Source organism: Silurus meridionalis, chromosome 29 (genome assembly GCF_014805685.1).
Source record: "Silurus meridionalis isolate SWU-2019-XX chromosome 29, ASM1480568v1, whole genome shotgun sequence".
Taxonomy (NCBI): domain Eukaryota; kingdom Metazoa; phylum Chordata; class Actinopteri; order Siluriformes; family Siluridae; genus Silurus; species Silurus meridionalis.
The window spans coordinates 5685380-5712482 of NC_060912.1; the positions used below are offsets into that span (position 1 = coordinate 5685380).

The 27103-nt window shown below is 38.8% G+C and overlaps 2 protein-coding genes across 5 annotated transcripts; one reads left to right on the forward strand and one right to left on the reverse strand.

The window, feature by feature from the left end:
- The first annotated feature begins 2948 nt into the window (after positions 1 to 2948).
- Positions 2949 to 11976, forward strand: psmd4a (proteasome 26S subunit ubiquitin receptor, non-ATPase 4a). The gene is made up of 10 exons (XM_046844031.1): positions 2949 to 3078; positions 5911 to 6051; positions 6974 to 7088; positions 7172 to 7258; positions 7347 to 7415; positions 7780 to 7995; positions 9267 to 9375; positions 9775 to 9906; positions 10280 to 10335; positions 11498 to 11976. Exons 1-10 carry the CDS (start codon positions 3053 to 3055, stop codon positions 11672 to 11674), a joined length of 1128 nt encoding a protein of 375 aa, XP_046699987.1. The 5' UTR covers positions 2949 to 3052; the 3' UTR covers positions 11675 to 11976.
- A 166-nt stretch (positions 11977 to 12142) lies between these two features.
- On the reverse strand, positions 12143 to 25984 carry si:ch73-347e22.4 (zinc finger protein 271). 4 transcript variants are annotated; one of them, XM_046844027.1, is made up of 5 exons: positions 25857 to 25984; positions 19637 to 19873; positions 19281 to 19544; positions 17151 to 17435; positions 12143 to 17040 (listed from the first exon to the last, which is right to left on the reverse strand). In XM_046844027.1, exon 5 carries the CDS (start codon positions 15640 to 15642, stop codon positions 12733 to 12735), a length of 2910 nt encoding a protein of 969 aa, XP_046699983.1. In that variant the 5' UTR covers positions 15643 to 17040; positions 17151 to 17435; positions 19281 to 19544; positions 19637 to 19873; positions 25857 to 25984; the 3' UTR covers positions 12143 to 12732. The 4 variants fall into 2 exon arrangements, with proteins under 4 accessions (XP_046699983.1, XP_046699985.1, XP_046699982.1 ...); XM_046844026.1 differs by having other exon boundaries at positions 12143 to 17044.
- Positions 25985 to 27103: the final 1119 nt, after the last annotated feature.

Sequence of the window (27103 nt, forward strand, 5' to 3'; positions counted from 1 at the left end):
CCCAAACCAGGCAGTGATGCAGCTGCTCAGGATGCTCTCAATGGTCCCTCTGTAGAACATGGACAGGATGGGGGGAGGGAGATGAGTTTTCCTCAGCCTTCTCAGAAAGTAGGGATGCTGCTGGGCTTTCTTCGTCATGGAGCTGGTGTTAAGTGACCAGGTGAGGTTGTCTGCCAGATGAACACCAAGGAATTTGGTGCTCTTGACGATCTCCACTGAGGATCTGTGCTCTGTCCTCTCCTGAAGTCAACAACCATCTCTTTCGTTTTGTCCACGTTCAGAGACAGGTTGTTTGTTCCACACCAGGCAGTTAACCGTTGCACCTCCTCTCTGTATGCTGACTCGTCGTTCTTGCTGATTAGACCCACCACGGTCGTGTCATCGGCAAACTTGACGATGTGATTCGAGCTGTGCATTGCTACACAGTCGTGAGTCAGCAGAGTGAACAGCAGTGGGCTGAGCACACAGCCCTGAGGGGCCCCAGGGTGGTGGTGCTGGAGATGCTGTTCCCGATCCGGACTGACTGGGGTCTCCCAGTCAGGAAGTCCAGGATCCAGTTGCAGAGGGAGGTGTTCAGGCCCAGTAGGCTCAACTTCTCGATTAGGTGCTGAGGAATGATTGTGTTGAATGCTGAGCTAAAGTCAATAAACAGCATTCGAACATATGAGTCCTTGTTATCCAGGTGGGTGAGGGCCAATGGAGTGTTGTGGAGATGGCATCGTCCGTGGAACAGTTAGGATGATACGCAAACTGCATGGGGTCCAGGGAGGGTGGAAGCTGTGTGTTAATGTGCCTCATGATGAGCCTCTCAAAGCACTTCATCACGAAGGTTGTTAGCGCGACGGGACGATAGTCATTGAGGCAGGAGACAGTCGATTTCTTTGGCACAGGAACGATGGTCGTTGTCTTGAGGCACGTGGGAACAACGTTACTGCTCAGGGAGATGTTGAAGATGTCAGTGAAGACATCTGCTAGTTGTTCTGCACATTCCCTGAGCACTCTGCCAGGAATGTTGTCAGGTCCAGCAGACTTCCGTGGGTTAACTCTGGATAGAGTTTTCCTCACTTCAGCTGTGGTTAGACAGAGCACCTGGTCAGTGGGAGGAGGGATGGTCTTCCTTGCTTTCACGTTGTTCTGTACTTCAAACCGGGCGGGTAGAAGTCGTTCAGCGCATCTGGGAGGGAGGCGTCATGGTCACAAGCAGGTGATGTTGTCTTGTAATTCGTGATTGCCTGGATGCCCTGCCACATGCGCCGGGTGTCTCCACTGTCCTGGAAGTGGTTGTGGATTTTCTTCGTGTGTGCGCGCTTCGCCTCTCTGATGGCACGAGACAGTTTGGCCCTTGCTGTTTTTAAGGCCGCCTTGTCCCCTGATCTGAAGGCAGAGTCTCTGTGTTTTAACAGCACACGCACATTTGCAGTCATCCACGGCTTCTGGTTGGAGCGTGTAGTGATGGTCTTGGAGATGGTCACATCATCAACGCACTTGCTGATGTTGCTGGTCACTGATGTGTACTCCTTCAAGTTGATGGAATCGCCGTTGGTTGCAGCCTCTCTAAACATGTCCCAGTCAGTGCACTCGAAACAGTCCTGAAGAGCAGAAGTAGCTCCTTCTGGCCAGGTTTTCACCTGTTTCAGAACCAGTTTAGAGCGTCTGATGAGCGGTCTGTATGCTGGAATTAACATAACAGAGCAGTGGTCTGAGTATCCGAGATGGGGGCGGGGCTCCGCACGATATGCACTGGGGATGTTTGTGTAAACAAGATCCAGCGTGTTTGCTCCTCTCGTTGCAAAGTCCACATGCTGATGGAGTTTAGGAAGTACAGTCCTGAGATTCACATGGTTGAAATCTCCGGCGATAATAAACAATCCGTCGGGGTGAGCATTCTGCAGGTCGCTAATAGCGCCGTAGAGTTCACTCAGTGCCTCCTTAGCATTAGCACTGAGAGGAATGTACACTCCGACAATGTAAACAGTTGTGAATTCCCGTGGCAGATAAAATGGTCTACATCTAATAGTCACAAACTCCACTAGCGATGAGCAGTAGCATGAAACAAGCACAGAGTTCTTACACCATTATACATCACCCTGTGCTCCTCCTTCTTAAAATAAGTATTTACCAGTGCCATTTCCATCATTTTAGTAACATCTACCACAGTCTGACCTTCCACATTCCTCTCCTTAAAGCCATACCTACCATCACCTCCTCATCAACTCTGTTCCCTTCACCTACATGGCCATTGAAATCTGCCCCAATCACCAATCTTTCTTTTTTAGGTACACCTTCTACCACTTCATCTAACTCACTCCAGAATTTTTCCTTCTCCATTTTACAACATACTTGTGGAGCATAAGCACTGATGACATTTATCATCTGTGATGATGATGATTTATTATATTTGAAAAAAGATTCACTTTTATCTGTATTATCTACACTGACCAGGCATAACTGGTAAAGTAAATAACACTGATTATCTCTTAATCATGGCACCTGTTAGTGGGTGGGATTTATTAGGCAGCAAATGGAACATTTTGTCTTCAAAGTTGACGTGTTGAAAGCAGGAAAAATCGGCAGGCATGAGGATTTGAGCGAGTTTGAGGAGGGTACGAGCATCTCCAAAACTGCAGCTCTTGTGGAATGTTTCCCAATCTGCGGTGGTCAGAATCTATCAAATTAGTCCAAGGAAGAAACATTGTGACATGACTGTCATGGGTGTAGAGAGCAAATATAAATATATATATATATATATATATATATATATATATATATATATATATATATATATATATATATATATATATATATATATATATATGATCGACATGCATCGTTTAATAATATAATAAAATATTATAGTGAATGTTAATATATAAAGGTATAATATATATAATGAGAGAGTTGTGTTAGCAAGTCTCTTGTAAAACAGAAATACACCGATAGGAGGCGTTAGTAAAGATACCGAAAAACTCTCAGCCAATCAGCTGCGTCGTTATGAAAAGAGTGAATTGGACCAATCAGCATCCGCGTTGTTAGTGAGTAGAAACGTTCCAAGATGGTGCTCGAAAGCACTATGGTCTGGTAAGAAATAAAAGAATTTGCTTTCTTTTGGGTTTACATGAGCGGTTCGGATGCTCGGGGTTTGATGTTTAGAGTTTTAAAGGTGTAATACAGGTTTGAGATTAATGACTCGGGAAACGGGATCGAATTGAATCGTTCAAGTGATCTCGGTATTCTCCTGAGTCATTATCGGTCTTAGCTGCTAGCTAACGCGTTCACCGTCTGGTTAAAGATGCGTTTTATCACAATTATCCTTTTAATGTAGAATAATTACGATAAATAAAATATGTTTATCAATAACAGAGTTTGGTGTAAATGGCGGAGTGCGCTTCATTGTTCCACAGCAGTGACCGGATCAAGGTAGTTGAATAGGATAGTAGGATATAAACCTGGATTCATTATTCTTTCTTATTCATGTTATTTCTCTACTGTACTTACCTGCGTCCTTATCTTCTTTTTAAATTATTTATACAAATAATTAATTAATCACCTCATCACTAGGTCGTCTCAGAGGCATTATTGACACGTTATCAACCTGGCTATTGTTTTCCGTTGTTTTTTGTCACTATGATGCTGAAATGTGCTAGCTTATTTAAAGGTGCAGTAGTCAATAAATAAATAGAAATATATATATTTATTCACTTTCAATTTTTTTTTACAATTGGCCTTGAGGAGATGTGAACAATTATAAAAATCGATGTTTAATCCCTGGCCTGAGCACAAGCACCGGTTTGGAAAACTGACTTCCGGGCCGGAATGCTTGCTTGTTATTGGATGCGTGTCCTGTCAATCAATTTACAGGCCGTAGATCCTGGGGGCGGAGCTTCGTGTACATAGTGAGGTTGGGGAGTAAAAGGAATACAATGTTTACATCAATAATTACATTAATTTATTTTCAGTTCAGTTTGATAGTGCTTTTAACAATGGATTTTGTCCCAAAGCAGCTTTTTGGAGATAAAGTTATAAAATTAAAGCAGAAAAAGTTATAAAATAAAAAAAACCTCCCAGAGATGATCTGAGGATAAATCACAAGAGGAACCCATCTTTATCTGGGTGTCCATGAAGCCACTGAAGACTATTAAAGATTAGTGAGTTGATCAGGGTGATTTTTCCTTAATTGTGTGTCTCCACAAACACATTTCAGAATCTAGTGGAACATCTCAGAATAGTGCAGCTGAAATTGTATACAAGAACATCTGTGAAAACTAAACCCATTTAATTGGCATATTACATCAAAATGCAAATATATAAAGAAAAATATGAACAATTTCAAATTGCTTTAAAAATGGTAAATGCACTGAACAGCGTTTTAGTATGAAATTATCCCAAACTTTGGAAACTTTCTGTCGTTTTCCTCGGCATGAATCTTCTCCTCGCCTCGCTGTTTTCTCCCCGTTCATCCATTCTGTCATTTTGCAGGGTCTCCTGTGTTTACCTGTCCAGCGCTCGCCAAAGTTTAGCGGGTGGTGCATCTGTAATAATGGTCTGTGGGGAAACGCAGTGCTCTGTGTGTAGTTAAATGAAGTAATGAGGCAAATAATTTGCCTCAATGCTTTTTTTTGTATTCGTTATTCGATTAAGGAATCGTTTTATCCCTGGAGTGCCTGTCAAAAGTTTGGAAACACCTTCTCTATTATCATTTTTAAGGAACAAATGCATGTTCCCTCTGATACTAGTATTGGTTTCAGACCAGTTGTTGCTTACCGCTGTGTGTGTTTGTGAATTTCAATCCCTCCTTCGAATTCGTACAGATCTCAATGTCTTCTTTGTAGGATATTTTAATGCTTTAGCAATGATGATCGGTTTAGTTCCTTTCCTTTTTATTTTCTCTTTCTCCCATAGACAGCTCTCTGGTCTTCATTTTGGTTAATCCTTTGTTAACAACCAATGCAGTCTTTACACATGAAACCCAGAGCTAAAACCAAAAGTATACGTTCAGATATAAATAACTGCAAATGAAAGCTGAAATTCTGATCCATTGTCACATGTCTTTCCATACAGCAAAAAAACCAAATGAATTGGTCTTTCCATTTTAAAATGTTTGTAGGGGAAGGCATGATATAGCGTTTTCTCTCTTTCTCTCTCACATTCACACACACACACACACACACACACACACACAAGTTTCACATGTGCTAAACATTTTATTGTTTGTTTTAAAAAAAGTTTTTTGGTTGATCAAAAAGCTATTTTGCTTGTTATATATTCCAGGGAAGCTTTCACCAGCTCAAAAAATACCTTGTTATGAAAAATATGGCAGTTTTCCAAAAGAAATGAGATCGTGCTTTTCACTCGGATCAGGTCTCAAAGTAAAACTGGAAATTCCCTAGGCATATTTATTTTTGTTTCTCTTCTACATAACCTTAATTGTTTTTTTTCCTTTATAAATTTGTACATTTGTCATGGGTGATACATTTTGATGCCACTGAATTTGGCACAGATGTAGATCCTATATGGACATGAGGTGCTTTTGCTTTCAGGAAAGTGTAGAAATACTGTTGCATGTAGCAATGGTCTGAAGTGGGAATCTTTTTTTTTCTATAGTGAAGGCTGCTCTCATTTCGGTTGTAAGGTTGTGCTGGTCAAAATGTAACAGTTTCAGACAACTTTATCATTATATTATACATGAGAAATCAGGCAATACCCAAGCAAACAACTGGGTTGGCATAGCAAAAGCATAGTACAAATACATATAGTTATAACATGTATTTACCACACTAGTATCTTACTGACGAAGCCTGATCTCTGCTATGGTTTATGCTCTACGTTTTAATGTAATGCCAAACTTGATTTAAATCAATGCCCACAATCTCTATACTCATTTATTTTTACTTTCTTTTTTTTGCTTTCCAGTGTAGACAACAGTGAGTACATGAGAAATGGTGACTTCCTGCCCACGCGACTACAGGCACAGCAGGACGCTGTCAATATCGTTTGTCACTCAAAGACACGCAGCAATCCGGAAAACAATGTCGGGCTCATCACTATGGCCAAGTGAGTACACAAAGAGGGTGGTCGTGATTCGTATTTAAGTAGGTGTCTTCTTCTGATCGATCAGGAATTGTGGATTTAAAAAAGCTGGAAAAGCAGTCAAGACAATAAAGGAAAGTACACAATACTACGCAATATGCTGTACATTTTTATTCAATGACTGATGCTTTCATGCTGTACTTCGATGACAGCCAGGTACAGCTTGGAGCTGTCAATGTACTGGGATTGCATTGCATGGTGATACTACAGTGTGCTGATGAAAATGAATGAATTCGGTATGAAATTCTTAAAAGCGATCATCACGGAACAGATGTTCACTCTGCACCAGTGTGGAAAGTTAAATTATGCCACTATGTCACCTGTGAAAATGTCGCTCCGGGTGCATAGTTCTAGACCCTTGTAAATCAGCTTTGATTACTGTTGTCACTGTTCGATTAGTGCCAATTTAATTGAAATTAATAAAAGCATAAATCGAAATGTATGTTGCTTGGACAAAAAAGTGTGAGGACACCTGATCATCACACACCGTTCTTTCCAAAGTTAAAAGTGTACAGTTGCATAGAATGTCTGCGTACTTTAGTTCCATCGTCACCATGCACAAAGCGAGCTCTGTGATGACACGGTGTGTTAAAATTGGAGTGGAAGAACTCCAGTGTCCTGCACAGAGCCCTGACCTCGCAATTAGCTTTGGGATGAAACGATTCGGATTGCACCTCAGACCTTCTCACTGGCCTCAATAACAGAGCAGCCAGTGAAAAGCTTTGGTCAGAAGGCTATATACAGGTGGCCATGTAGTGTATATTGCATCATGACAATGGTCCGAATACATTGACATGATATAAAAATAGTGTGTATTACATACACTCACACACCTGATTACCTGATTTGTGCTGTAGTATATGATTGTGTGGGTTTGTGTTTGTAGTAACTGCGAGGTCCTGACTACTCTAACGCCAGACACCGGGCGCATCCTCTCCAAACTGCACGCCGTTCAACCCCGCGGCAAGATAAGCTTTTGTACTGGCATCAGAGTAGCCCATGTAAGTCCTCTTCTGTTGTTCAATACACTGACCTCTACATGTGTGCTGCTGAGACATGCTTTTATGTGTGTTTGTGTTTATAGTTGGCACTGAAGCACAGACAGGGAAAGAACCATAAGATGAGGATCATCGCTTTCGTGGGCAGCCCAGTGGAGGACAATGAGAAAGATGTAAGTATGTGTGGGATAAGTGTTCAGACCTTTGATTTAAAACTGTTGGTGACAAGAAATCTAAATTGAAATAATTTCTCTTTCACAGCTGGTGAAACTGGCTAAGCGTCTGAAGAAAGAGAAGGTCAATGTGGATGTAATCAATTTTGGAGAGGAGGTGACTGGCTCTGGTTCTTTTGGTTAATTAGAAGAACTTATGAACTTTTTGTTGTTTTTTTTTTTTCCTTTAGTGTCTGAATAAATACTATTTCAATAATTTTTTCTTTTCCAAAACATCCATCAGCATGGTACATGTTTGCTAGGGGTTTTGGCCACTGCAAGTTACCTGCTTTCTAGTAAATCTGTTTGTTTATTTTTGAACCATGTGAGCAGCAATGAGTAATAGAATTAGCTTTCATGTTAGGAGTGGACAATAAAACATGAGCTATTTAGACCTGCTGAGACTGGGTGTAGATATGCCATGGTTTTTATCACTGTTTTATCGTCTCCACCCTTTTTTGTTGTTGTTGTTGTTTCTGTAGGAGGTGAACACTGAAAAGTTGACCGCGTTTGTAAACACCCTGAATGGAAAGGAAGGAACGGGTTCTCACCTGGTTACTGTGCCTCCCGGCCCAAGCTTGGCAGATGCTTTGCTTTCTTCTCCTATCCTGGCAGGCGAGGGTGGCACCATGATGGGTCTGGGAGCCAGTGACTTTGAGTTTGGGGTGGATCCCAGCGCTGACCCTGAGCTCGCTCTGGTAAGATTGCAGTACTGGGAAACAAACTTTTAGATTTGGAGATGGTTTTGTCCACCATCATACTGGTCAAACACTGACGATAAGCAAAGTGTTCTGGTTTCTTCAATTGCGCTATTTGGTTTCCTTCTTTGATTTTATTTCTTTTTTTTAGTCTCTATGATAGGACTCAAGTAAAATATACACACAAAGATGAATCTTTAAAGAGAAGGTTTTTATATATTTTTCAAAATATATAATAAAAAGAATATAATTGATATTGTATTTTTGAAAAGTCGGATTTGCTGTGTCTGCTGATGAGGCCGCTAACCTTGCTGTCGATATTTGTTTGGATGCGCCTCCTCTTAGTCTTTTGTCTATTTTATACAGGACGCATAAGATCCTGGGGCTTCATTAGCACAGACTAATCTTAACAAACGAATGCAGCTTGAAAGATGCCCAATTTAGAGTATTGAGTGGAATTTGTACTATATTTTTCGGGTTGTCCGTGTGCTGCAATCGTTTTCTAGAATGTGTGTTTGAGTGTTTGTAGGATTTATATGCAGGTAGTTTTTATTATCAGCAGATGAACTGATTAGATTTTAAAATCGATTCAAACAGGATTTACACAGCAAGCTCAAATGTCTTAAATGGTTTTTCTTTAATAGCTCCCTTCATGGTTGAAGTATATTTTAGGAGCAGTTCTGGCATACAATGAGTAATAAGAAAAACTAAAACTTGACACCACCTGCATCAACGTGAGTGACTTAACAGCCTAATCTAGTTTGTTTTAAATCCAGAAAACCGAAGATTCTGATTAGAATAGCCGTTTGTAGTTAAGTAGTGTTTAAACCAAGGACACTGACCGAGGGTTGGTACCAGGCTGTGGATAATTTGGTACTGGGTTGCACAGAAAGAACTGGTTCCTTTTTATTTTATTTTAATTAATTTTTAATGGTCTGCAATGTGAGAGCAAAAAAATATATGTATTTTTTATTATACTATTTATACAAAATACTTCCACCTGTGCTAATTTCCCACGTTTGTTTGATTTTGGTTGTTCAATAAATTAAGCTCCACCTGATTCTGCATTATGTTCAGTAATATTTTCATATTATATAATTTACATATAATGTATAATAGTAATGTGCATGATATTGTACAATGTAAATACGCCTGCCCCGTCCTGGTTCATGGAAAAATAGCGCAAAACTTGTACGTGTTGCAAAAAAAGGTTAGGATTTATACGATTAGAGCGTTAAACATCTCATGTATGTCCTCACTCTCTCCATCAGGCTCTGCGTGTGTCCATGGAGGAGCAGAGGCAGCGGCAGGAGGAGGAGGCTCGGAGAGCGGCTGCCCAATCAGCTGCCGAAGCAGGAATCACCACTCCAACTGCTGATGGTAAGGATAACATCAAGATTATAAACATACACCTTTTGACTCAAAAGTAATCTCAGGCAGTGACTGTGATGTAGCACATTGTTTCACTAAAATGTTTGTAATTAGTATTTTAGTACTCAAAGGTTTTCGTTGTCATAGTGAGCAGCATGGTGTTTAAAACAAACCTTATTTAGTGAGTATAATTACAACGAGCAACTCGAGTATGGATTTGGACTGTAATTATTATAAATAGTCTTTAACAATGGATTAGAATCACAAGTTGCATTAATAGTTCTGCATTAAAACGCCCATGATTAAACTGAAATGAATGGACATTAGGTGTTTACACAAGTAGACTGAATTTAATTGAGTGTGTGTTTTGTTAGACTTTACAAAAGTCATTAATCTTTGTATCTTCAGAATCAGAGGAGGCTCTCCTGAAGATGTCGGTTTCTCAGCCCGAGTCTGGTGTGACATCACTGCCGGACTTCAGCAGCATGACTGAGGAGGAGCAGGTTGCCTACGCCATGCAGATGTCCCTGGCTGGAGGGGGTTTGTTGGATTCTTTTTTTTTTTTAATGGAAAAAACAGATTTTTCCAGCAAGTGATTTAAAAATCCAGGCTTATTTAAAAAAAAAAAAAAGCCACTGAATTAGACAAACAGGTCACTCCAGGCTTGGTATTTTTTTTCCAAACAATGCCACGTCCCATTTTCTATATTATCTAGTAATGAGGACTGATTCTAGGCAGTGAAATACCAGATGAAGACTGCAGTCTTTCCTGTAGAACTGTGGCTTAAAATCTTTCAAAAACATTGTATATAAAGGGTTTCATATAATAGTTAAAACAAGGAAACCAGCTTATAAATCCAAACATTTATAGAGGTGTGCAACAGTTAAATATAAATATTTTTTCTACTTTGCAGAATTTGTAGAATCGAAGGACACAGAAGCTCCAATGGACACTGCCGAATCAGCAAAGGTAGAGGCACCCAAACCTACTGCACACTTTGAAAAGGCTGAGTGTGTGTGGTCCAGTGCCACTATAAGCCTATATGTGATGTTCACAGCAGACTAATCTGTTCTCTGATGATGATCTCTGATCATCAGTTGATCGTAACCATGACAGTGGTGGACAGTTACAATTGAAGATCTGGAAAGAAAGAGCAAGAAAGAAGGCTACAACAACGTATACACTCAGTTTTTAAATGATTTCGAATGGACAGAAGTGATGAAGACTGTTACTGTTCTGGTCACTGCTCAGATGCATTGAAACTGTGAACAGCAGGAAAAGTTCCTACATGCAATATGTTATGATCCTCACACCTATATGTAGTTCGTATTCAAACTTTGAAGCATATAAAAGTACAGAATATCTTTTATGCTGTTGCATTGCAGTTCCCCTTCACTGAATCTTTAAAAAAAAAGTACAAACATGTTCAAGCATGAATATTCCCCTGCCCAAAAAAAAACTCATGGTGAAGACATGGTGTGTTAAGGTTGGGAGATCTTGAGATTCTTGCACAGTTCCTTACTTCAGCACCACTGAACACATTGGAGTTAAACTGGAATACTGACTGAACCCCATGCAGCTAACTTCAATACCAGGCTTCACTAATGCCCCCTTGTGGCTGAATGATTAAATACCCACAGCTACACTCAAATTTGGTAAAAAAAAAAAAAAAAAAAGCCTTACGTTTATTATAACTAGAGGTCAACCGATTCATTGTGTTTGCTGATTAATCTGCACCTATAGTTGATTGCCAAAACTATCTGCAAAACCCTGATAGTTTCTCCAGCATCCATTCTGCTTTTAAGAGAGCAGCCTCTAGAGGTGAATCACTGACTCCGCATGCTGTTGGGTCAAAAAACAGAGACAGCACTCTGCGGTGTATTGTATGTAATTAAAGTTAAAGGGTAAAGTAAAATTTCTTTCAAGATTATTGGCAATAAAATGTTTGTCAGCATGTCCTAAATCTCTATATTTACTTGACAATTACTTATTTTGGGTTCCGTGTGTGTTTTTCTTGCTTCTGGAAATCATTCTCTGTTTTAGAGGTGACCAGGGTTAGATTGTAAGATGCATTACTAGTAAAATTTCCACTGTTGTACTTAGTCACCATATACTTTCTCATTTACAACAGGAGGAAGATGACTATGATGTAATGCAGGACCCAGAATTCCTCCAAAGCGTACTAGAGAACTTGCCGGGTGTGGATCCCAACAATGAGGCCATTCGCAATGCCATGGGCTCCTTAGCTTCTCAGAGTGGAAGCAAGCCAGATGGCAAAAAGGAGGAGGAGGAGGAGAAGAAGAAATGATCATAACCGGATCGACAATTCCTTTGAATAAGATTGGGGAAACAAAAAAAAGTGAGACAGATGCATATATATACATCCGAGATTCTGTAGTCCAATGTGTATGAATGAATGAATGGTGGGTAATGACACATTTTGCAGCATTGGATGCGTACTAATTTGCTGAGATACTCCTGGGCAAAGCCAGTACCTCAATTTCACACCGCTTGCATATTATGTTTCTCTTGTGGTTGCTTGCCTCTCATGTCCATACCTATTTCTTTTTCTCTTTCCATTAAAACAAGTTTGTTTAAGAATCCTTCAAATTCTGCCCTTTTTTGTTTCTTTACACTTCTCCACTTAAAATGAATTATCCAAATTTTCTTATGCATTTATCGGACATTTCTAGGGGTGCAGTGAGCTATAATTAATCCATTCTGCTCATGTCTAATCATTTTTCTTTCCTGTTTTTAACCACCACCACACAGTACATCCTGTAAGTAGTTTTATTAAAGATTTTTTTAAAGGGTCCATGTAAATGGCTCTAGAGGACTTAACAAAACGTGCATGGAAATATATTCAACATAATGAACCAATTAGCTTGCATTCATGCATCTTTAAAAATAGTCACTTTTTTTTTTTACTGATACAGTAAAGAAATGCATAAACAAATACATTTTTTCTAATACAATTTCCAGTGTAGGTCTATATATCATTGAATAACCATAGTTCTAGCAAACAGGATGACCTACATACATTTGTAAACAATCTGTATCACTTCATGACTTAGATTCCCATAAATATCAAAACGGTTACTGCAAAAGGAGAAGGCACGAAATTGTTGAAATTGATATGAAAATAAGGCACAGGAGGGAAGGGAGAAAAGGCAGAGGGAAATATTTTCTTGTATCTGTAACTGTGTCTGATGATTACATAATAAAATAGCCTTTTGCAATACTATTACGTGACTTATGGTGGATGAAGCACCTGTAACATTCACATTCATAATACTAGAACTATTTACAGAAAAAAAAAAAAAAAAAGCAGCTGACAAAGGTTGTAGGAGTCGTTCAGAGAAATCTCTAAAGGTGTGTATTCCCTAACGCATGCAGAAAGTAGTGTTCGAATAATTCTCTACGACTGCCTAACTTTTCAGAGCAATCTGCACATTCAAAGATCTCACCCTGTATTTCATTTTCAGCAGTGTGCACAGTGGCGGCTGGACCCTCCAATAATACACTTGTTTCAGCAAACGGGGTCGGACTATTGTGACTAGTCGTGTCCTGAAAGTTCTCAGACCAACCTTGGCTTTCCAAAACCTGGGGTTGGTTTTTGAATTTGTTTTCTGAATTTTCTTGAGAAATCTTGGGACATTCTTGTTCAGAAGGTCCAATGCTGCCTTCTTGTGAAAGGTCCTCGTCAGCCGAAACTAGATTAATGACCGGGACCCTTTTTGATGTAATTGAAAGATGAGATGGTATATAAAGTTTATCTGGGTGGGGGTATTTAAAAAGGCTCTCCTTTGGAATGACATCGAGGTCAAGAGTTGATAGCAGAGACCTGTTTGTAGAAGATCTTGTGCCTCCAAGGGCCCCTGAGGTAGATTCATGGCTTTGGGTGGACTGCACTCGGTTTTTTAATTTTCTGGTATGACATATCTGATGAGCAAACAGTAGATCCCCAGTTGAAAAGCTGCTCTTACATCTATTGCAGTTGTGTAGAAATGTGAAAGGCTCTGATGGGAGCGGAGGGAGGAGGCTGACGCAAGAACTATGAGTGTTTAAATGTTCGTGTAGACTTTTGTTATTTGGAAAGGACAGATTGCATTGAAGGCACTGGTGAGAAATGGCACCATTGTGAAGGAGATTGTGCTTAAGCAAGTTTGTCGAATTACTAAAGGTCCTGGAACAAACATCGCACTGTAATTTTCTTGATGGCTGCTGAAGACTGCACTGGTGAACATGCAAGTCTAATTCACGGGCAAAGATTTGGCAGCAAAGGGGGCAAGTGTAGGGTCTTTCCTCAGAATGGTTTAGCATGTGCATTCTATACGAGCTAAAGAAGTGAAATTGGACGTTGCACTGTGAACAAGTATAACCTTGGCCTTTCCGGCGATGAATTTTCTGGTGCAACCAGAGTTTGTTCCACCTTTCAAAGGAGTGGCCACAAGGCCCGCAAACGTATTTAAAAGTAGGAGCATGTGTCTGCATGTGTAGGCATAAAGCCCTATATCGCTTATACCTCTGACCACATCGTGGACATTTAAATCTGCAGAGTCTTGGTGATATTATAACACATTCCTGAGACTCATTCAAGGAGACACAAGTCATCACAGAAGGTGTGGGTGATGAGGGTAGGTGACTATCATGAGACACATTTCCCGACAATGTTGAAGCCCGTATAAGCTGAGAGGACTCGGGCATAAGGTCCCTCTGCAGATTGCTTGGAGTTTGGGAATTCTTGTGCAACTGGCCAGCACTTGACAAAGAATTGCCATTGGGAGCCTCTACAGTATAAAGGTCAGCTGGTGGACTATCCTTCAAAGAAGTGCATTTCCTGGAGTTGCTATGCAAGCTTTCCGAAAGTAAAGAACCACAAGCCACCTCCTCCCCACTTGTCTGACAACATACTCTACAGTGTACATCGACTACAGAATCCTTTTCATAGCTCTGTCCACAAGCAAAGCACAGATAGGACAGAGATTTTGTGTGTGTTTGAAGGTGAAGAGTATACTGACACCACTTCTGATAGTGTCCTTTACATATTTGGCACTTGAAGAACATTGGCGTATTTACACGACTATGGACTCCATTTGAGATTAGAAAGCCCTCAAGATCACAATCGTCTCCATTTAAAGGTGGTTTCGGATTGCATAGTTTGGACAGTTGATGCAGCCGCAGTGCAGGAAGATCACCAAATGCATGAAGACAGTGAGAACAGGAGAAAGGCCTATCCCCTGTGTGTCTCTCAGAATGCTTTTTCAGAGCCTTGAGACGATCAAAACCTTTAGCGCAAATGGAGCAGGCATAAGGTTTAACTGGCCAGTGGGTCTTTTTATGGGCTACTAGCTGGGAAGATGTCTTAAATTTTTGTCCGCACGTCTTACAGGACATGAGCTTATCGCAAGCATGTTTATGAAATTTCCTCAGGTAGCCAGTGGGAAATTTGTTGTTATAAACGTTGCAAATTATTCTCTTGCTATGTGTAGGGCCCATTATTGGGGCGTCAGGTTTGTTGCCTTCTTGGCTTGGTTCGTTATTCCATTTTGATGCCTTTACATGAGTCATAAAATGGGCCATCAAATCCCTTTTTTCTGAGAGTTCTTTCCCACAGCATGGGCATGGCAAAAGAACAGACCGGAAATGGACATTTCTATGGGATTTGAGTTTGGACAGCTGAGCAAAGTTCTTTCCACAACATTCGCACCTGTAAGGTTTTTCGCCCGTGTGAATACGCTGGTGAATGGTATATGCAGAGATATGACGGAAGGATCGGCAACAGTACTTACAGCTGATATAATTCTTGGTTACTTTAGTACTCTTGACAGCATGAGCCACTGTACGTGTGACGTTATTTAAAGCAGTCGCATAGTCCTCATCGCTGTACTGTGTAGATCTGTCTATTTTCCGAATGGAAGAAAGTGCATTTGTTTCACATACTGGATTCTTATTGCCAACATCCTTATCAGATAACTCCCCTGGATGTTGATCAGATGCTTTCAAACTTGCATCCATCTTTCTCGACCTTCTGTTCTTTACCGTTTTGCTAAACGCATTGGTAATGCGAGAACGGAATCCTGTACTGTTAACAGTAGACTGCAGAGACAATTCAAAAGAATCATCACTGTTTATCTCAGTGCTAAGACATTTCATTTTGTTTTGTTTTTCACACGATATTTGTTTCCTGCTTTGTGTCAAGTCTGCATCATTTTGTTGTGACTCCGAAGGCATTTTCAGTAGTGTATTACTAGGATTTGAATGCAAATCCTTCATGCTGCTTCGAGGTCCGTTTTCATGCTCCTCGTTATGTTCTTCGGTCTTCAATGCCTTTTGAATATGATTTGCTTGTGAACCTAAAGAAGCACTGAAAACCTGGCCAATGTGTTTTTGTTCGATTTTCTGCGCTTTTCTACTAAACGTGGTGACTGCTGTTTTTTCGCTTTCACGAGGATCTTTTTGAAATCTCTGGAAATTTTCCGAAAACGATGCTCCTGCAAACCTTGTGCGGTTTCCAAAGTTTTCCGAGTTGTTGAAAACGCGTTGCCCATTTTCAGTAGTTTTCTCTTTTTAAAGGAAAGGCCAACTCTTTTTTTTGTTCGAACAGAAGTACTGACATTGCTAAGATTCGCCAAGGAAGACTTAAAATCAGAATAAATTTTACATTCAGGCTGCACAAAGAGACTGGAAAAGTTTTTACAGGGTTCAACATGGGCTGTTTCTGTCTCAAAGAAATCGGTGGGTGTTTGTGGAGTCCCAAAGTTTACCTCAGACGTGATCATCTTACTTGTGTTTTCTAAGCTAGAAACACTGTTCACTTTTGCCTCAGGGTTTGAGCTATCAGTCAAAGACTGTAATTGTCCTTGGGAAACATAATGAGCAGGAGTATCATCGCTAACTGTTCCAACATTCATGATATTCAGAGTAATTATTTGTCCTGTATCGGTTTCATTGTCAGTGTTACTTGTCATCAGTGAGGTATTGTTTGCATCTGATGATGCAGGCTCAAAAGAACAGTGATTTTGACTACAGGTAAGTTTATCATTAGGCATAAATGACTCTCTAGTTTCTTTTTTTTCCACCACCTTGCAAGAATTTTGACCAGATGACAGATTAGACTCTCACTCTCTATACAATTGTTCGAAATTTCCACTGGTGTTGGGGAACCCAAAGAGTTAATGGTTGGAACGTTCCCATTTTGAAGGTTACACACAAGTCTTTGTTCTTTGTGAGAGGTAGATGCAGAATTTGGTTCGGTGTCAACCTTCAAATGTTGACCAGGTAAACATTTGTGAAGAGTTGTGTTATTGTCTGTACAGTTCTTATTTTGGGTTTCCATACATTTCCCAGTGCTGACGATTTTACATGACTGAGCAGGTTCGCTCGATGTTCTAGGAGAACTATGTTGAACAACTTGTCTCAACACTGATTCATCATTCCCACTACTGTTTGACATGGTTAAAGAAGCATAGGAGATGTATCCGTTGCACTGCTCGTGCATGTTAGATCTGATTGGATTAATGGTAGAATATGAATCCTGTGTCAAAGAGAAAACCTTAGTGGCATCATGAAGTCCCACCGATGAGCTGTCTTTATGCATCCCGCAACTGGTCTTACTGAGCACCTTGACATTTAGTGATAAGCCATCAATCAGGGGATCCACAAATTCCATACCTGTCTACAAAAAAATACCAAAAAAAAAAAAACAGCAAATAATTGTGATTTTTATAATTTTTTTTAAATGAATGCAATTAGTTAGGATTTTACTAAGAATCAAAACCCACCTTCTGTTGTAAATCTTGATTTGGCACAAAATAACACTTCTTAGTGTCATCTGATAAAATAATAACCGCTGACTCTTGTGCTTCAGTCGGCTGTCTTCTTTCTTTCTCGAGGATCTCATTATCTACGGGATCATAACTCTTAGCAAAATCCACTGCTCTTGACTCAGCTGAGGGATCATGGATCGGTGGTGATTCACACACGTCCACCAGTAGATCTTGCACCAGTTCCATCTCGTTATTCATCTCTAAGGTCTCTTTGGTCACAGGGTTGTCACTGTTCACGTTCTGAATGAAATGGAATGAAATGAAAAACAAGCTGGACTGTAAACGAAGGCTTTTATGTAGTTATACACTAGTTATTTTAACAGGAACACATGTAACCCTGGACAGGCTTGCATTTGCTAAATTCAATTGGTAGAGAGCTTTTAACAATGGATATAACATTTAAATTTGTATATTAGTGCTTATAAGGTTATTCTTCATTAGTGTAACAGTAGCAACAAAAAACCTATCTGAGATGGTGATGTTAGAAACCTTGAGAGAAACAAGAATCAAAACGAAACCCATCCTCATCTGGATTGCACCAAATGTCCATTTCAGGTGAACTGTTTAGTGATGAGAGGCTTAAATGCAGAAGTACTCATGCAAATTGCACTCCTAAGCCGTTGTAGCAGATTGTTTATATTATTTATAATCCAAATCAATCCACCCAATATTCTGTTATTCAAAAAAACACAACTGCATAAGCAGAAAAGCATCTTAGAACACATGATCCTGAGGTTTAAGGATTGTAACAGATTTAGACATCAGGTTCACTCCCGTCAGCTAAGAATACAGGTCTGTACATTGTACGTGTATTAATCACTTGAGTAAGATCATCATGGCAGCTGTGATACAACCAATCTTAATGAGGGTAAATGCATTTTTGTTACTTTGGGTACCATTGATTTGTCTCCAAGAAGGCATAATCGTGGTTCCAAAGGTTCCAAGCCAATCCACTCAAGTATTTTGAGAATTCTATACCAGAATGGCCCAACTAGAGAACATTCCGAGATCATATGTAAACATTTCCAGCATAGATCATTTTTAGCTATCCCCATTCTGTATCTGCAGTTACAACAAGCATTCATTTATAACATACAGAAGCAGTCTGCCCTTCACACGGTGACCTAAGATAAGCATACACAGGGTTATCACTTGAATTTGTTGTGGACTGTGTCTGATCTGCAGATATTTCCAAACCCACAATATTTTTTCACCAATTTAGAATGTGACATTCTAATTCCATTCTGATATAAATCGCCAATTATAGATATTCCTATTTAAGGTCCCCTAAAATACTTAGATGCGGAGATCGGGATCTTCTATTCAAGGCACCTTTTTATTCCATGAGTATTTAGCCTCCACAGGAATGTTAGTTTTAATAAAATTGTAGATTGAATATGCTTGAATAATTTGAAAAGAATTGTGGGCCTACTGAGCTATAAAACTATGTTGCCATATCATTTTATTGTTGATTTGAGCAGAGACTGTTAGTTTCTTCAAACCTAATCTTTTCAACCTGCAATTCTTTGCGATCCTGCCATTTCATTCATGTCTCTGATGTAGTTAGAGATGTATGAAGTACAGGTCCCAGAAATGTCAGGCTACTGCAGTACTTTGACAATAGAAGGGTGGACTCTGGTGGCATTTGTTGCTTTGCTGAACACCAAGTTTGTAACAAGTGGTTACAACAATTTGAGCTGTTTCCTGAAAGCTTAAACCCATCAGGCCTTACAATTATGGCCTTTTTTTTTTTTTTTTTAACAAGAAGACATTTCTGGAGTTATATGTTTGTTTGTTTTTGTTTTTCAAACCATTGTCTACGCTCTAGAAAAACCCAACATATTAGCACTTTCGAAAAATACTCAAACAAGCCTATCTGGCAAGAACCAAAGACCATAAAATTTATTTATCAAATAATTATCAAACTCCGTTCAAACATGAACTGAAATTTTTGTCCTGTATGTGCATGACCTGATGAATTACATTGCTGCCACATGACTAACCTAAGCTGCATGAACGAGCAGCCATACAGATATTCCTAATAAAATGGCTGACAATTTCGTATATGCATAATATTCATTTTACCTCTTTTCGTGCAGCAGGTAGCTGGTCATTCACAGAATTATAGATGTAAGTCACTGATTCTTTTCTCCCAATATAACCATCTGGAATGTCTCTCAAATCTTCCATGCTAGGATGCTGGTATGCTGGAAAATTGGATTTCTTGATTGGTTCGGGTGTTGTTTCAGACGGAATTTGCTGACAATCTGGAGAATAAGCCATTGAGGCATAAGAAGTAGATAAAGATGCAACTTCAGGAGGGATTTCTTGCATCCTTGCAACTGCCCCCTAAAACAGTATGTAAAGTTTAAAAAATATTTATATTACACCCAAAGCTTGACATATTTAGTAATCATAAAATAAACATCCTAAATGGATACCTGACAATGTAGTGATTCTGGAGAAGCATTAGCAACATCTCCATCCCACTTTTTGCTATAATTCTCCTCAGAGACCATTTTTCCACAGGCAGAGGAAATATCATTGGTATTATCCAACACATGGTGTTCACAATGTGTATTTTCTGCTAATCCATGGCTCTGCTCGCTATTGGCTCCCAAAGACGGGAATTTGCCATCCATACTTCTGGTAGAAATGACTTAACTCTGTTTTTTCATCTGCATGGCATAAAAATATAAAACGTTAAAGCATTAATCAAACTACAAAATGATACAGCAATTAGCATGCTTCTACAATGAAATATTAGAGTGAAATACTGCTTGACATGCAAAATGTAATTACACAGATAATACAACAGCTGGAAGGCCTAAATTCTTTGTTGACGTAAACTCAACTTAGTTATGATAAATCAGTCAAAAGGTTTTAGAAAGTGATTGTCAAAAGTTTGGAAATGCCTTGTATTTTTTGGTTTATGAGACACAAAATGGAATGCTCCATCTGTTCACATAATAGGTGAAAGGCAAAAACACAGCGAGTGACAAAGTTCTGTGGTCCGATTTTTTTCCTCTAACAGAAGAATTGTATGTAAGAGACAAAAGAAAAGATGTTAACAGGCTGCCTTACCCCTACAGTTAAACATGGAGGTGGAAGCTTAATGGTTTGGGGACGGTTGGAGACTTATTCCAGGTAAAGGGAAAACTGAACCAAAATCGCTACCAATCTATAAATCATCACTATGCAATTCTGTCTCAGCTGCAGGTTAATTGGACTCAACTTAAACATACATCACGACGATTACCTGAAGCATCCATACAATGACCCAAACTCTAAGTGTTATTTAGAGATCAAACAGTCAGCTGGATTATTATCATTCATGGAATGACCTGCCCAGTCACTGCACCTAAATCCAACTGAACTGCTCTGGGATGAACTGGATCGCAAAGCCAAAAAGAAATCTCTAACCAGTGTAGAAGTTTGGCAAGTTTTAAAAGAACCATGGCAAAGTATGTCAGCTGATTGTCTGGGTGCCAAAAGTGTGTAAAGTTGTTATACATGGAAAAGAGGGGATTTTTCAATAAAAAATAGGTTGAACATCTGTAATTACTTTATATGTTTATTTACCGTATTTTCCGGACTATAAGCCGCTACTTTTTTCTCATGTTTTGAACCCCGCAGCTTAAACAACGAAGCGGCTAATTTATGGATTTTTCCTGGGTTTTTCCCGGTTTCACAAGCTTCAAGCCAAAAAACTGAGCCCAAAAATATTTGACCAATGAAATTGCCCAACGGGTTCAGGTGAACCAATGAAACTCTGTATATTAAATCAGATGCGCTCCCACTGAATCGGGCTGTACCACATTACAAAAGTTTGACCTGTCACTCACTCGGACTGTCAACAGAAAATGCGAATCATTCGTCACGCTGAAAACAACCGGGCATGAAAACACACTTCACCTGTGTTCTGAGCTGCACGGCATCGGGAGAAAAGCTTCACCGATGGTGATTTTTAAACGCACGACGATGCTGAAAGAACTCTCGAGAGAAATTGTTGTGAAAGGAAGGAGGAAGACAGTGAACAATGACTTTCTTGGTAGGCTACTGTTTAGATACAAGTCGTGTAACAGACACTGTCTTTCATTAAAGCCTGTGTAAAGTTCATTAGTTTCAATGTAGCACATGCGGCTTATAGACAGGTGCGGCGTATTTATGTTCAAAATAAAAATCTTTGTCAAATTCAGTGGGTGCGGATTATATTTGGGTGCGCATAATAGCCCGGAAATTACAGTAATCAAAGAACAAAATCGTCAATCTGTTAACCTAGTTTGTTTCATATAAACGAAAGGAACATGTACGTGTCTGAAAAACTGAAAAGACTAGGTGTTTCCAAACTTTTGACAGCTGTTGAACTACAAACTGAGATTAAGAATAATACAATAAAAAAAAACTTTTCTCTCAAACAGTATGAAACATTTTGTATATATTATGTACAAAAACAAATAAGATTTCTTTTCGGTTACTTCTGTGTACTGACTCGTTCTAGTAAAGCCCACCCAGGGGAAGAAAAATCTGACTGTCTCAGCAGCTGTGTAGGAGCAATGAGAATAGTTGAGCCTGAATAAGAGCTGTGCTGTTGCTGAATGAACTGTTGTGAAATGTTTATAAATGGGTTAGGCATGCTATGAACAGAATGGAGACTTTTTTTTATCTACACAAATGTTTTTTATCCAAAATTAGTAGGCCTGGGGTGCAGTAATTATCTTAAAGGTGGTCAATAAAGTTAAGGTCAGAGCTACAGCAGCCCTCTGACAATTTTTCACTCCATCTCCAGTAAAGCATATCTTCATGGTTCTCGCTATGTGTACTTTGTGTTTGTTCAGGTTGGAACAGGTTTGTGGTAACAGTTTGGGGTTCACGTAGACCAAAATAAAAATAAAATAAACACCCTGAGTTGAATATTTTCAAATAAAAGCATGTCCCATAGTGATTCATTCCTCCTCCACTACAGCAGTTTGCCAATTATTCTTTTTTTTTTAATACATGAATGAAAAGGGGATTTATTAGCTTTTATTGCTTCATATTTTAACGATTTACATTACCATGCTGCAGTTTAGGGATTTCCAATAACTATGGCCATTCTCTTTTGAAAATGTATGAATTTGCAATGATTGATGTTGCATCAGTAAACGAACTTCTTTAAATGGTCTTTCTATATTTGTATTATTTTCAACATTGTACATTAACACAGAAGTCATTCAAACAAAAAAAAAAGTATAAAAAATAGATTTCCCAAAGTAGCTCCATTAGCTTTGATAACAGCATGGCAAACTCATGGCATTCTCTAATCAGATTCAAGTAGTCAGGTGGAATGGTTTTCAGTTCACAGGTGTGCCTTGTCAAGAGTTCATTTGTAATTTAGATGGTCTTGTGCAGAGGAAAACGTCAGCAGAGTCAATAGCACTATTAGTGCTACTAATACAAAATTGTACAAATTCATATTACGGAAATAAACACTTAAGTAAAGAGCCAAGACAATCTATTATTACTGAAGACCTGATGGTCAGTTAATCTAAAAAAATCTCAAGATTTTAAATGTATAAACAAGTGCAGTCCCCAGAACCATCAAACGCTATGATGAAACATGCTTTAATGTAGACCGTCCTAGAAAAGGAAGACCAAGAGCTACCTCTGCTGCACAGGATAAGTTTATTAGAATTGCCAGCCTCAGAAACTGCCAATTTATGACTATGATATGAGTTAAACACTGATATCTAAAAAATTATTATGAGCCCAAAACCTCCTTTTCAACAACTTGCTGTTTAACTCACACTGAACTGTATTGTTTGTGCTAAGTAGATACCACCAACCGGCAACAGCGGCTTTAGCTTGAATGATGCCCTGAGTGAACCACGCCGTGACCCAACGTCTCCAAGATAGTTAGTTTTAACTTTAAGAAGCTCCTCCCTGCTTCAGCTACAGTCACTGGATAAGTAAAACCGATTCTCAGAGCAGTCCACAAATTTGGACACATTTCTGAAAGCTTTCATTCATGTATAAATATCTCTACAGTTGCATTTATTGCACAAATAAATACACGTCATTTTATAAAACTGTCAAAAACAAGAACCATAGAACTCATTGGCTAATTGTAGCCATAAGATACATACATCTATATCCTGACAATATATTTCTTTTAAATTAGCATTTTAAGCTAGTACTGGAGATTCCTCTTAGTAATCAGTACAATCGCAGAAAACCTTTATGACATCACCTTAGGTAACCAAATCAATAAGTGCTGTTTAACTACAGTCGAACTTTAAAAAGTTTTGTTGCCAAGCAACTTATAGTATGTAGTTTACCATAACTACATTACATGTTATGCAAGCTAAATAGAAATATTGTTGCTCTAGGTGTAAAAGCATAGCAGGCAATATAGCATAACCTGAATGATATACAGTTATGAGAATATTACATTAAATGCATCAGCCTTTACTATCCTAATAAGGACATGAGTGACAGAGCTGCATACACACCTTTATCTTTTGCACGTTTCCCCCTTCTTTTTTAATTGGGCTCCTGAGGGTTTGGACCTTTTTTCATCCATAATCCATGAAATTTATTTTGATAAATTATAAACATATTAGAAATTCATCAACTACGGAAGCCTCGAATATTTATTTTAATGCTATGATCGTTCCGCATCTACTGTATTGCATGTCTAGTTGGTCTCAGGTGTGTAAAACATCATTACAATTACTAGAATCATTACTTAAAAGGGGAATAAAAATCCATGATAAAAAGCCTTGTCAGTACCATCAATGTAAAGTACTGATGAAATATAATATTTTGAGTTTTGAAAACCTCATTAAATATAACCAAATGTCTGCTCTATTTAAAATGATCCATAATATCGCTGCTCCCCCTCTGAGAAAATGTGTCACACTAAATTCAGATAGACTTAATAGAGCCACACTGTCGACAGTCAGAGGACAGTGCAGTGTTCTAAGATGCAGAACCACTTATGGGCAACATTTGTTCTTTTATAAAGCAGCGAGCCTTTGGAACACTCTTCCAAATGAAATTATTTCATGTACAAACTATAGCACATTTACACGCCTGACCAAACAGTGGCTATTAACAAAGCAAACTTGTGAGCACTAAATGACTGTAAAACGAACAATGTAGATTGTGAGTGAGTGAGTGCTAGATTCATGAAGTGGAGAGTGTTTTTATGATGTGAGTGAAGTAGGAATTGTATATCTGCTATAAATGGACATTCGGTGCTACACAGATAAGGATGGGTTCCCTCTTGAGTCTGGTTCCTCTCAAGGTTTCTTCCTTATGCCTTCTCGGGAAGTGTTTCCTTGCCACAGTCGCCACCGGCTTGCTCATCAGGGACAAACTTACTTATAAAGAACATCTTTTAATCACCACATTATCTGTGTAAAGCTGCTTTGAGACAATGTTCATTGTTAAAAGCGCTATACAAATAAAAATGAATTGAATTGAATTAAAGTAAAGTTTTTCTTGTATAACTTCTGTATAGCATGAAGTGGAGAGTGTTTTTAATGATGCGAGTGAAAAAATGCTTCCATGTATGATACTGTATGTATTTTATGACCTTTTGTAAATGTAACGTCTGTCTAGGGACTGCAGGTGAAAATTAGCATTTTTTTTGCTATAACCTGGCACTTGACATCTTTTCTTTCTTAGACTAATGTTTTCCGTGCATTGTCCTTGATTAAATAAACTCATTCATTCATAATAATTCATTCATTTTTTTTTTTGCACTACATTGCTCTGTTCTGTTTGTACTTTCTCCTGGGTATAGTTTTTACATTTCTCCTCACACAGTACTGTATATTTAAGTATACAGTAGGTTTACTAGTCGGCGCTATACTTGTTTTTGTCTTTTCTTGTGTTGTCTGTCTGCACTCTGTCTGTCTGTACTGTTCTTTTGTTTGCACTGTTTGCACCAGGCTGCACTTGATGCACTTTATGTTGTTTTGTTGTTTAGTGTAGCACCAGGGTTCCGGAGGAACGTTGTTTCGTTTTTACTGTGTACTGTGTACCACTGTGTATAGTAAAAATGACAATAAAAGCCACTTGACTTGACTTGACTTGAAGACATAATAATTGATGACCGAGCTTCACCCTGATTGGTAGCCTGCTGCATGTTTGACCAGTTAAGTTTTTATCCACTCATAAATAAAAAGAAACGACTCAGAGTGAAGAAAAAGCAGCCAACCAGCACTTAAAGCCTCTGGGAACTTCTCAATATTGTTAGAAAACCATTCCACATGACCTCATGAGGCTGATGGAGAGAATACCAACTGCTGATCATCAAAGCAAAAAGTGGTGAAGAATCGAAAATTGAAAAAATATATTCTGGGTTGTTTAACACTTTTTTTAACTACATAATTCAAAACATTCTGCCATAGTTTGGATATGTTCAGTATTCATGCACAATGTTGAAAACAAAAAAAACTATGAATACGTAGGTGTGTCGAAACTTTTGAACGGCGCTGTACATAGTAAAGTTCATTACTGCATTAATAAGTTATGCCTTTTTTATATTTAAAATATAACAACTATCGACGGCACCGTTAAAAAGTTACTTTAAAACTTTCGCCCAGGAACCAGTCTCAAGTCTCCAAAAAAAAAGCACGTAAAGCTCCACAAACCCCTCTTAGATACACTCACCTCAACTGGTTCTCAAGTCACAACCCATCACAGTCGTCAAAAATCTAGGAGAAACTTGAACAACTTATTTTTTCCATACTGACGCGAGTTTCTGCCTTCCCGTTGGCGGCGTGTTCCCCAAGCACAACATCCGCTCCAAAACCGGAAGTTAGTGACTTTCAAAGAAACCGCGCACTCTAGGATATTACGCCACCTCAGGTGAAGGTGGGTGATATAACAGACTGCTCACAGAATGCTAAAGTAGAAATTGACTAGGTAAATTAATATGCAACTGAAAAAAAAGTGCTCCCTTGAAAATTTCACTGGAGTAAAAGTACAAAATATTTGCCTTCAAATGTACTTAAGTGTCCAGAGTACTAAGATTTGTTATGGCTATAGTGTCCTATCATAATTTTTGTCACAAGACTTTTGCTTAACCAACTGAAAAGACTGTTACTTTTAGCACTCCAATCTATGAATAGATTTTTCTTTCTTTTAAAATGTTCTGTTTGCTGTTGAACTGATGCTAAACTGTATGTTGGTGATAAGTGCATGCCACCAAGCTGCAATCAAAACAAGTTGAAAACAGAGCACGCTCTACACTGATTGGTAGCTTGCTGTAACAATGCACAAAGTTGGATAAACTGGTGTTCGTCCAGTTTTTATCCGCTAATAAATAAAAAAAAACTGATTTAGCAAAATGTAGTTGAGTAAAAAAGTAAGATTTGACTTGGAAGTACTTCATTAAAGTACAGATACATGAAAAACTTACTTTAATACAGTAACGATTAATATTTACTTGTTACTGACCACCACTGGTCTTTAGTGAATTTCTTAAAATCTCTTTTTGCAATGTGTAATTCAAGGCCATCACTATGTATTTTATTCTACCAGGCGCCCCGCAGTGCTGATTTCTGAACGCCTTATGGCAGTTTCCTCTGACCCTGGCAACATGTGATTTGATGGCTGAAATCTGGTTGGAAACTCCAACATTAAACAGACACTGTAGCAGCAGCCTACTCGATAGAAAAGCTATGAAATTTATATGATAGACTATCTTAAATAATTGCATTCATATTCATGGACAAACATGTATTTAAACATAAGTCAGTGATTCTAATAGGCCATCACAGAAAGCCTTGCTGACCCTGTCAGCCCACCACTTTTGTCCTGCCTCAATAACTGATTCTGTCGCATTTGTCAGATCACCATGAAGTGCTTCAGTGGAACAGGTTTGGAACAGGTATGGGTGTCTTAGTTCCAGTGAA

Coding starts and splice junctions, on each gene's coding strand:
- psmd4a (XM_046844031.1), top strand. CDS start 3,053: ATGGTGCTCGAAAGCACTATGGTCTG. Junction 7,089..7,171: donor CTGGCATCAGAGTAGCCCAT/GTAAGTCCTCTT, acceptor TTGTGTTTATAG/TTGGCACTGAAGCACAGACA. Junction 7,259..7,346: donor TGGAGGACAATGAGAAAGAT/GTAAGTATGTGT, acceptor TCTCTTTCACAG/CTGGTGAAACTGGCTAAGCG.
- si:ch73-347e22.4 (XM_046844027.1), bottom strand. CDS start 15,642: ATGAAGGATTTGCATTCAAATCCTAGTAATACACTACTGAAAATGCCT.